General features: G+C 45.7%; 1 protein-coding gene across 1 annotated transcript; it reads left to right on the top strand.

Annotated features, from left to right (window-relative positions):
* Window positions 1-6138: 6138 nt before the first annotated feature.
* Window positions 6139-11926, top strand: LOC125507602 (K(+) efflux antiporter 3, chloroplastic). The gene is given in 19 exon segments (XM_048672136.1): window positions 6139-6704; window positions 6804-6905; window positions 7034-7114; window positions 7527-7628; window positions 7978-8055; window positions 8307-8375; window positions 8490-8540; window positions 8883-8996; window positions 9096-9197; window positions 9284-9418; window positions 9600-9781; window positions 9869-10007; window positions 10091-10162; window positions 10244-10345; window positions 10434-10595; window positions 10708-10797; window positions 10902-11063; window positions 11186-11389; window positions 11392-11926. Coding segments are annotated over 19 exon segments (2409 nt in total). The 5' UTR covers window positions 6139-6347; the 3' UTR covers window positions 11497-11926.
* Window positions 11927-12131: the final 205 nt, after the last annotated feature.

Genomic DNA, 12131 nt, shown 5'->3' on the forward strand with positions numbered 1-12131 from the left:
AGGAAGACTTTGCCCTAGTCGCGTTGCAAAGTTAACTCTCTTTAACTAATAAAGGTTGTTTTTTCACTGAAAAAACGAGAGTGATGCTTTAGGTTTTGCAAGGGCACGAGTGAGCAATTTTCACAAACAATCTCTATACATACTTGAGTACTTAGTTTAAAAAAATCATATTGTAAAATTATTTGTAATGAGTATCTAACAAATCCAAATAATTGTTTACAATTAGCGAAGAAAAAATATATAAATTGATTGTGGCGTTTTTTTTATGTAAAAGACAAACTATTTCCTTGATCCAGATTATATGTACTTTAGGACATTGACATAGTTTCCTACAAGGTTTTTGACCATTAGTTTAATTGTGTACAACGATGTCGTCTCACATATATGAATAAACATACACACAAAAGAACATTTTATGATAAATTCAATAATACTGATTTGATGCTTGTGGATGCTACTTTCTTGTCCCGACATTGAACTTCAGTAGTAGCAACATCCAGTGGCGGAGGACGGAAAAAAATTAAGATGGGGCGGACCTTGCATAGACAACCATCGCACCAACACGCCACCCAACAACAGCCACTAGCAATGCCATGGTTGTTTGTCTTAGCGACGACCGCCCATAGTGGTCACTATTGCTAGGGTTGGTTGCTTGCTCACTTGGTGAGAGTGACGGAGTTCGATTGAAGCAATCCGGGGGCAAAAAACTAAATTTGGCACCATGAAATAACTTTGTCATTTATAACTACACAAAAATATCTTATAAAATTCACAAAAAGTTACCACGTACAAAAAAGTACGAAAAAAGCTCAATTTCTTGGAAAAAAACTATAATTTAAACTCAATGCTTAACAATCAAACATGAAATGAATCGCATATAGAAATGCTTCAATTTAGTTCAACAATACATATATGAATACATACATCGGGACTGCACACACAACCATTTTCTTCAATTAAATTTAAGTTCAATGCACGGGGAGTTCTGGCAAAATTACCTAGGATGAAAAGTTCAATTCATTGTCAAATAAGCAGATAAGCTCCTGCACAAGCTAGCTATACGTCACCCAAAACCTGGAGCCAAGCAGCGGTTCTAATATCCCCTCATGGTCGTATCTAATAAAATTTCCAACCGGTGATGCATTGTAAGAAAATTGCCAAGCACCAATAGACGAGGCAGCTAGACAGAGAACGGCACAACCGCACGGCTGTGAATGGCGGCAGGCGGCTGCAGCTCGGCGACCGGGACTCGCGAAGAATGGCAGTAGGGCCAAGATCAGGGGAGTGGGGAGACCGGGACGGTGGCAGGTGAGCAGCTGATTAGGCAGGCGGCAGGCGGCGCTCGCGTTGGAGCTCCATACAACATGCCCTTCTTTTATCTATTCTTTTTTTAGAACGAAGACTTAAAAAGAGCCCGACTTTGAATTAATAAAGTCATTAACCGGCCAGGATTACAACCTTTATCTATTCTGAAAAGGAAAACCACACGTGCATGTACGTGGATGCCGGATTGCCAGTGTACGCAGCGATGCAGCATACAAGTACTCCCTCCGATTTTTATTTAGTCCGCGTATTAGCTTTGATCAAAGTCAAGCTTTGCAAACTTTGACAGAGTTTAGAAACAAAAATATTAACCTATACCATAACAAATCAACACCATTAGATTTATTATTGTATGTACTTTCACGTTATATAGATTTGTTATCGTGAATATTTATATCGTTTTCTATAAACTTGGTCAAAGTTTACGAAGTTTGACTTCAGTCAACTCTAATATGCAGAGTAAATAAAAACAGAGGGAGTATATCGAGTCTTGCGCGGAATCAAGATAGGGCGGGCGCCCAACCTCGCCCTACCGGGTCCTCCGCCTGTAGCAACATCTACTGTGCCATTGACTCCTCGTGGACTGGATTGTATTTTCATTTTTCTTCCTCTGATCTTTGTTATAATTTTAGTGTTCGATTAATATGCAGTTTCGGCTAAAAATACAATAGACTGGGCTTTTTGAGAAGCGTTCGCAGCACCACTTGTTGGTTGCAGCGAGGCTCCTCTTTTATTCTTGATCTTGTATTAGCGGATTGTAATCATCCAGTTGTGGAACAAAGCTATCTTTTACCCTGAAAAAGAAGATGTGGTAATCCACTCAAATTACCAAGCCATGCAAGCAGTCACTATGAGTCACCTCATGGTAAGATTTGAGTGGCTAGCGAAGTGGGAGAAGGAAGTCATTCTACCAGCTCAGAGGGAGAGAGCGTGGCCGCGGAAGGTGCGGTAGTGAGAGGTGAAGGAGACCCCATGAGCGGCGGAGGGGACCCTACGCGGCGCTCTGCTCTGCCTCAAACATCTCTCCTCCCTTGCTCCTTATCTTCCTCCCAACAGATAGCTCCCGACTCTCAAGTTCCCGCACACAGCCAATGGACGACACACACCTCTCCTCCTTCCTTCTGGCACTACAACCAACTGTTGTAGCACCATTGCGACAGTGGTGGCATGCTGCTTCCCGACGGCTGCTTGGAAATGTAAGATTTGGCTATTTTGGTGGCAATCAGGCGTGGATAGAAATGTACCAACATGAGTTCCACCATAAATTCAAGGAGAGACCCCTCTTGATAATGTGGCTTTCCTAAGTCTCAAATGAAACCGAAAAACCTTTGAGTCTTTGAAGAACCGACACATTTTCCCTTTTGAATTACGAGGCCATCCATCTCCCTCAATAACCACTGAGCAACCAATGTCCTCAGCTAACTTGATAACCGACATTAGTGCTCACTAACTCCATTATCATCAAAAGCAATATGAGGACACAAATTCCCAAAGGCCCTTCCCCTGCGCCAGACCGAACATCGTTGAGGTAAATAGAGACCTCATTCCAACACGCCATCGCCACCACCACTTCATTGATGTTGCTGGCGAAACAAAACCTAAGGAGAAAAAACCTGGAATTGACGAACGGGTCCCCACTCCTCTTTCCGCCGATGAGGACACTAGACGGGAGGGGGGCGATGCGGTAGCCAGGGGGGGGGGTTGCTAGTGGCAACTAGGCTTGAGAGGGGCTGAGTTGGGTTTTGTTTTTTGTTGTCAATTGATTATTATTATTCCACGTATGATAATTTTTGATGTAAAGAAGAGATAATAGGGGTGAGGGGAGAGAATAAAATTGACCCTTGGTCAAGTGCATCCATAAGGTAGAATCCTTCCCCCCCTCCACTTGACCACATCATTTTAAACTGCCTTTATATAATGTGCTATTATCCAACGAGACAACATACAGACACAAAAAGTGTACATTTCATACCGCACGACTCCTAGCCCTCTCTCGTGACTTTTCCTCGATCTAGGGTTCCCACACCACCATCCATCCTCTGTTGGTAGATTGCCGACCTTTTCCTCCTCGAGTGGCTCTATCGGCTCCATTGGTGGGGTGTGCACTGAGGTCATGATCTACTAATGAGAGTTGTAGTTTATTCCATCTTGAGGCATTAGGTAGGTTTCACTTATCCGTTGCCCCGACTCTTCTAGTGTTGGTGTTCAAAATTGATTCCCCCGCCTGCTACTTAGGGCCCGTTCGGATGTCTGCTGGCTTCCAACTTCCCGAGAAGCCCGCGAGAAGCCAGCCGAACAGAATCGCTCCGAGAATCTGGCTCCTGGAGAACGAGCAGCAGGCGGTGCAATTTTTGGGAGCAGCCTCAGCCCAGCTTCAAAAAAACGAGAAGTAGGAGTTGTAGGAAATTACACTCGATTGCCCTCCCGAAGTGGACGCTCGAACCGTTTTCTCTCGTGACCGACCCTTGAACCGTTTTCTCCCGCGAGAAGCCAGCAGGCCAAGCTCCCGCGAGAAGCCAGCAGGCCCAGCTCCCGCGAGAATCTGGCTTGTTTCGGAAGCTGGAGAGCTTCCGAACGGGCTCTTAGTCCTAGGCGGTGCATGCGTTGTTGACTTAGATCGGGTGGACATGTAGGTCTTCACTGCCCGCCACTTTGGTCCTTTCGACGACGATGCTTAATAAGGCCTCTTTCGGCTTTATTCTCTAGCTTTGATCGTGTGTGCACCATCAGATCTAACAACTATTTTTGAAGGGACATGTTTTGCCTTTTGCTCCAGGGAAGCGGCGGTAATTGCTGTGTCTTTGCTTATGTAGCAATGACATTGATTTGGTTATCTCGTTGACTCGTGTGGACATCTAGGTTTGATCGACACAACATGTACCCTCTCTTTTTTTCAAGCCGTGGATCCTTCAGCATCGACATCGCCACCACTTCTCGCCCCCCGCATGGATTCACTTTCTTGTTCCGGCGACAACACGGAACTCCGGCAACAGAAGGCATCCACGCACCATCAGTACGTGTGCGATGGTGAGGGGTGGAGGGCTCCCCATGGACCGGATTGCATTTTCCTCTTTTTTTGATGATCTTCTTTGGGTTTGTCGGGTACATGAGGTATTGCACGTCTAAATTACACTCGATTGCCCTCCCGAAGTGGACGCTCGAACCGTTTTCTCTCGTGACCGACCTTCGAACCGTTTTCTCCCGCGAGAAGCCAGCTCGCCCAGCCAAACGCGAGAAGCCAGCAGGCCCAGCTCCCACGAGAATCTGGCTCATTTCAGAAGCTGGAGAGCTTTCGAACGAGCTCTTAGTCCTAGGCGGTGCATGCGTTGTTGACTTAGATCGGGTGGACATGTAGGTCTTCACTGCCCGCCACTTTGGTCCTTTCGACGACGATGCTTAATAAGGTCTCTTTCGGCTTTCTTCTCTAGCTTTGATAGTGTGCGTGCCATCAGATCTAACAACTATTTTTGAAGGGACATGTTTTGTCTTTTGCTCTGGGGAAGCGGCGGTAATTGCTGTGTCTTTTCTTATGTAGCAATGACATCGATTTGGTTATCTCGTTGACTCGTGTGGACATCTAGGTTTGATCGACACAACATGTACCCTCTCTTTTTTTCAAGCCGTGGATCCTTCAGCATCGACATCGCCACCACTTCTCGCCCCCCCCGCATGGATTCACTTTCTTGTTCCGGCGACGACACGGAACTCCGGCAACAGAAGGCATCCACGCACCATCGGTACGTGTGCGATGGTGAGGGGTGGAGGGCTCCCCATGGACCGGATTGCATTTTCCTCTTTTTTTGATGATCTTCTTTGGGTTTGTCGGGTACATGAGGTATTGCACGTCTAAATTACACTCGATTGCCCTCCCGAAGTGGAGCTCGAACCGTTTTCTCTCGTGACCGACCCTCGAACCGTTTTCTCCCGCGAGAAGCCAGCTCGCCCAGCCGAACGCGAGAAGCCAGCAGGCCCAGCTCCCGCGAGAAGCCGGCAGGCCCAGCTCCCGCAAGAATCTGGCTCGTTTCGGAAGCTGGAGAGCTTTCGAACGGGCTCTTAGTCCTAGGCGGTGCATGCGTTGTTGACTTAGATCGGGTGGACATGTAGGTCTTCACTGCCCGCCACTTTGGTCCTTTCGACGACGATGCTTAATAAGGTCTCTTTCGGCTTTCTTCTCTAGCTTTGATCGTGTGCGTGCCATCAGATCTAACAACTATTTTTGAAGGGACATGTTTTGTCTTTTGCTCTGGGGAAGCGGCGGTAATTGCTGTGTCTTTGCTTATGTAGCAATGACATCGATTTGGTTATTCCGTTGACTCGTGTGGACATCTAGGTTTGATCGACACAACATGTACCTTCTTTTTTTTAAGTCGTGGATCCTTCAGCATCGACATCGCCGCCACTTCTCGGCTCCCGCATGGATTCGCTTTCTTGTTCCAGCGACGACACAGAACTCCAGCGACAACCGGCATCCACACACCATCGGTACGTGTGCAATGGTGAGGGATGGAGGGCTCCCCATGGACCGGATTGCATTTTCCTCTTCTTTTGATGATCTTCTTTGGGTTTGTCCGGGTGCATGAGGTATTGCACGTCTAAATGACTCAATCAAGCATAAAAAGGTAAAAAAGAAAAACACACACGAATCGATTCGCGTACGATGAATCAATGACATAGAACTTTAGCAAAACTGATTTTCTTATGATGAAAGTGTTGGATTGATATGCTTGTAGGGTGGTAATCCACTCATCATCAAATTACCAATCCAAGCAGTGCTTGTGGTAAGATGTTTGTGGCTGGCGAGGCGGGAGGAGGAAGCCAGCCAGTCCACCGGCGAGAGCGTGGCCGCGGGAAGGCGCGACAGCGAGAGGCGGAGGAGACCCCGCGCGGCGCTCCGCTCCGCCTCAAATGCCTCCTTATCTTGTTCCCAACGGATAGCTCCCGGCTCCCGAGTTCCCGCGCGCGCACACCCACCGGACGGCACGCGCCTCGCCTCCCACTGCATCCAAGCCAACTGCTCTGGCGCCATGGCGGCGGCGGCGGTGGCGGGGTGCTTCCCCGCTTGCTGCCGCTGCGCGTCCTCCTCCCGGTCCCGGGTGACGCCCGCGTCCACGTCGGTCGCCGCCTGCGTGCTCCAGCCGCCGCGCCGGAGGAGCAGGTCGCAGTCCCTGCCGCGCCTGGGGCTCGGGGAGGCGGCGGCGAGGATGGCGATGGTCAGGACGACGGCGAGGAGGGGGCGGCGGGCGTTCCGGGTGCGCGCGGGGGTGGGCGTGGAGATCGCCAGCGCCGTGGAGGTGATCAACGACCTGGGCTTCGACACCCTCACCTTCCTCGGCGTCACCGTCCTCGTCGTCCCCGCCTTCCGCGTCGTCAAGGCTAGCCCGGTGATGTCTCGCTCCGCGCCTCCGCTACCTCCCCGTCGCCTCCGCTAGCTCCGCGCGCCTCCTGACATTATATACCTCCCGTGTTGATTCCTTGCGCAGATCCTCGGCTTCTTCTGCGCCGGCGTCGTCCTCAATCAGTTCGGCCTCATCAGGAACCTCACCGACGTCAAGCTCCTCTCCGAGTGGGGGATCCTCTTCCTGGTACTTCTTCTACCTGCTGCTGCTGCTGCTACTGGAATTCAGATGATTTGTTATTGATTGATTAACTGATTGATTGAGTGATTGAATTGATTGAGTGATTGATTTGACGCTCTGCCTCTGCACTGCAGCTGTTCGAGATGGGGCTGGAGCTCTCCCTCTCTCGCCTCAAAGCCCTTGCCAAGTTCGCCTTCGGGATCGGTTTGCCTCAGGTGTGCATCGCATTGCTTACTCACTGATCTATTATAATCATCATCCTAACTGTACTATATCTACCACCTATCATCTGTCATCGGTTTCTCATGTTAGTTCAGAGTAGTTTTACTGACTCAAATACTAAGCATTGACAAATGGAAGTATCTGTATTGATTGGCGTGAACCAAAATTACTACATTCTAATCTCATCAATCGTTGTCCAAGACATGCCCTGTTGTTTTTCTTTTAAAGGAGGATAACCCCAGACATGCCCTGTTGTTAGGCATCAAAAAAAGGTTCTCTTGGCACTTGTGAAACTGAACTTTTCTTGGCACCAGGGCATTCCCTGGCTTTTGTTCATTGACTTGCATACATAATTTCGGAATGCTCCATGGGAACTGATCTTGTGCCTTTTGATATATTCTCAAGGTTCTTCTGTCAACGCTGGCCTTCGCGGCATTTGAGCTTCCCCCTAATGGTGCTATTGGAACAAGAATCCTGCAGTTCCTCTTTAATTCAAGACCTGACCTGGTAAGGAGTACTCTTAAACCACAAAAAAGTTATGTTACCTGTATTTCCACACATGCATAGCTTGTTTTCCTTTACAGCTTGGGTCAAAGAATCTTTCGTGTGATCTCATTTCCCTTTTACATTTCAACAATGGTTTCTCACTTTCTTATTCTGATTGCTTGTACTCTCGGGGGCGTGAAGTATGCATTGTTGAAATATTTACCAATAACACAAACTATTCTTCAATTTGTGATATTTTTTTCTCTTGATACGTGTATTGCTAAAATTGTCCGGCTTATCAATGCTAACTCAGCTGTTTATTCTATTTAATAATCACATTTAATTTGGATCTACAATTCTACATATGCAGGTGAATATCAGGAGTGTCGACGAAGCAATAGTGATTGGAGCTGCCCTCTCCTTATCTTCATCTGCTTTTGTTCTTCAGGTATACACTAATTGTACTCACTGGCTAGCAATGTATCAGCTGTTTTCTGGTAATTTTTTTATATCGTTAGACACTTTGTTCAAGTATGAACCTTTCAATGAGAGCTTATCCATATTGGGCACATTGCAATTGCCTCTGCTACAATAGGTCACCTAAATTTCTTAGTACACAAAATATGTCCCCCCCCCCCCCCTCTTTTTTTGGATCTGCACAAGATAACAACGTGCAATGCTTGTGGATTTTGTATGCAGCTTCTTGCTGAGAAAGGTGAGCTTGCAACAAGATTTGGTTCGGCCACACTGGGAATCCTCCTCCTCCAGGTGATTAACCGAAGCCCTCTTTCCCATTCCTTTTCTCCAAATGGTCCATTTTAAAGCTTTTTTCCAAAGAGTATATGGTGTATTAATTCCAGTATGTATTCTGCTGATACACAGGATATTGCCGTTGTTCCTCTCTTGGTCATACTCCCTGTTCTAGAGAGTCAGGTATGCAAAAGGTTAGCACTTGAGATATTAGCCTGCATGAAAGTTGTTCGAAAAATATCAACCTGATAGACTTTCTCATCACATCATAATCTAACTAAAAGGACTTAAGGATTCTGTGTAATAACTTGGAAGATGTTCACTGCATGAGATTTGCCTCAGTGAGCGAGTAGCCAGGTAATATTGGCAAATGGTTTGCAAATATTTATTCTTGTTATGTTCCCCTACCTAGTGAACTACTGTATTGGTCTCTAAGCATGAAAATGCAGCTCTGACTTCGCAACATATGAGTTTCCGCTTTATATATTAGGCTATCATCAGTATTTATTATGCATTTTATCGCAGAATGTTGTGGAGCAAAGTGTGTGGCCTATGCTACTAGCTGAAAGCTTAAAAGCACTGGGTGGACTTGGCATACTTTCACTTGGAGGGAAATATCTCATCAGGCGCATCTTTGAGGTCTTTTATTTTATAAATTTTCTGAATACAAGCTTGTATGTTATTTTCAATCAGCTCTTGATGTTCGATAAAATGATTATTGGTTAAGCCTTCCTGCAGTTTGTTGCAGAGTCGAGGAGCTCAGAAGCATTTGTTGCCCTCTGCCTTCTCACCGTTTCAGGAACCTCACTTCTCACCCAGTGGTTGGGCTTTAGTGACACTGTAAGTTTTTAATTCTGAAGTCAAATATAGATTATGCTCTTCCAGTTTTTATTATTTGCTGATTGTTGAACTTCTGTCCTATGTAGCTAGGTGCTTTTCTGGCTGGGGCCCTCCTTGCAGAAACAAATTTCCGTACGCAAATAGAAGCTGACATAAGACCATTCAGAGGCTTGCTCCTTGGATTGTTCTTTGTGACAACAGGAACTTCTATCGACATGCAGGTTAAACAACATTGCCATGATCTATATCGGTGAACATTAGTTAATGTCTCATGTGTCTAACTTAGCAGTACATCAAAGAGAAACCACTTTGAAAGTAATGTTGCCCCATTATTTATCTTCTTCAGTGGAACATATTGCAGGTTCTTATTAACACACCTGGTATTTTCTCCTTGTATTGCAGCTTCTCATCCGTGAGTGGCCTAATGTTCTATCGCTGTTGGCTGGCCTTATTGCAATCAAGACATTGATAACTACTGCATTAGCAACAAGAGTCGGACTAACTTTTCAAGAGAGTGTAAGGATAGGATTGCTGCTTTCTCAAGGAGGGGAGTTTGGGTTCGTGGTATTTTCTTTGGCAAACAGGTCAGTTTTTATTACAAGTCTTCCATTATATTGTTCTTGTCTTCTCAGACATCTTGTTTTCAGCCCTTGGTACCTTGATTGAAACAGGCTTGGCGTCCTACCGCTTGAGCTGAATAAGCTGCTCATTATCGTCGTTGTGCTGTCAATGGCATTAACTCCGTTACTGAATGACCTTGGAAGAAAAGCAGCAGGAATCATTGATGAGAGATCTGAAACAAAAGAAGTAGTACGTGACTGCCATGTCTTATACACTCACAACGGTCATGGTTGTTGCCTATTTTCGTGAATTCTTAAGGCAATCTTTTACAGAAACCAGCTGAGGAGGCAAATTATGGTGCGACTGAACCTATTGTCATTCTTGGCTTTGGAGAGATGGGACAGGTATATTACATCATATTTTCCTTTGTTGTTAAAGCTGGCCAGCTGAACTGTTATATCACATGCCTCGTAATATTCTTACAGGTCCTTGCAAAGTTTTTGGCTGCACCATTATCTTTCGGGCTCGAGCGAGATACAGAAGGATGGCCGTATGTCGCGTTTGATCTAAATCCTGCTGTTGTAAAGGTTGACATTAAGAGAATATTTGGTATTAATAGTTGATGCGTCTTCATACATATGTTAAACTAAAGCATCTGCCTTCATTCCTTACCAGTCAGCCAGAAAATCAGGATTTCCAGTGTTATATGGAGATGGTTCACGCCCCGCCGTTATGCAATCTGCTGGCATATCTTCTCCTAAAGCTGTCATGATCATGTATACCGGGAAGGAAGAAACAGTCGAGTCTGTCGACAGATTGCGACAAGCTTTTCCTGCGGTAAAATATATGATCCATTTCTCATGATTTATTTATCAAGTTAGCACATAGTACTTGTTATAAATGCATTGTGAACAAACGAACGCTTTCATAATACCTTTCACTTTCCCAGGTTCCCGTGTATGTTAGGGCTCAAGACATGTCTCATTTGTTGGATCTAAGGAAAGCAGGTGCGACCGATGTTGTTCTGGAAAATGCTGAGGTAATATAGGAACACGTTTGCATCGACTGAGAAGCTCCTCATGTATGGATATATGTAACAAAAATTTGCATCAACTCTTTTGTTTTGTTGATCCCTTCCTGCAGACTAGCTTGCAACTCGGCTCGATGCTTATGAAAGGGCTGGGTGTCATGTCTGATGATGTATCTTTCCTGAGTAAGCTTGTGAGGGACTCGATGGAGTTACAAGCTCAGGAGGCACTCAACAACGTCGAGTCTCGTGAAACTACTACCATGGAGTCACTTCAGGTTCATAAAATCATTAGTGCGCAAAACCGACTCTAATATTACACTCCCTACAGATTAGTAGTTCTTATTTTCATGGTGCTGCTTCACTTCCCCATATGACCTGAATAAAATACCTGTTGCAGGTTAGGGTATCGGACTTGGTTGAGTCCAATGGGAACGGTTCCGGAATGATTCCCCGGGAGCAATCGCTAGGTCTAAGCAGTCGTCCGGAGGTACGGGTGATGAAAACGACTCCGGATAATCCCATGCCTAATTTGAACAACAAAAACGAATCTGAAGACGGTGTGAAATATTGTCTCCTGGAAACCGCTGACGGCGAGGAAACGGTGGAGCCTCCAGCGGAAGCAAGGAGATGACGGACCAGACCAGTTTCTGTAAAACCAAGGCGCAGTCTGAAGCGAAGGCACTGAACTTGTGGTTTCCTCATAGGTAATAGCTCTCATTGTACAGCACATCTGCAGACTGAAGCACCGAAACTTGGAGGCACACAATCTGTGGACACGACGTTTGCACTGCGTCGTGCGAGCTGAGATTTGCAGCTCGCAAATTGAAAACGGAAATGTCAATTCGGGCATATTGAGATTTACAGCCGTGATTGGAATTTGCGGCGGGCATTTAGAAATTGAAGCATCAACATTTCAGAATCCCTGAAAAGCATTATTGGCAGGGTGATTTGTGCAAGCAGAAGTAACCTGTATGGCTAGATAATTATTTGTATCACATTTCTCTGATTTGTGTCTGTTGTATACAACTAGGACCGTAGGCCAAATAATTCCTGTAAAAAAAAAATCATGTACATGCGCACATGCAGAAACTAGTGAGTGTATAATAATACTGGACCAAACGGTTTGTCCTCGCCGCGACAAGTTGAACTTTCTGAATGAACCTGAAGCATTGCCTGCTCGGCTCTTTGTATTGATAGCAGCAGGAGTAAAAGATCAGGAACTAAGGAGTTCAGATCTTGCTACTCGCTAGTAGATTTGAAGAAGTGCCATGCATTATTAATAATGAAAATAAAAATAATGGATTTTTTATATTAGAAAACATAGTTAACCTCTGCAGGCATGG

The sequence above is a fragment of the Triticum urartu genome, chromosome 5 (genome assembly GCF_003073215.2).
Source record: "Triticum urartu cultivar G1812 chromosome 5, Tu2.1, whole genome shotgun sequence".
NCBI classification, from domain to species: Eukaryota; Viridiplantae; Streptophyta; class Magnoliopsida; order Poales; family Poaceae; genus Triticum; species Triticum urartu.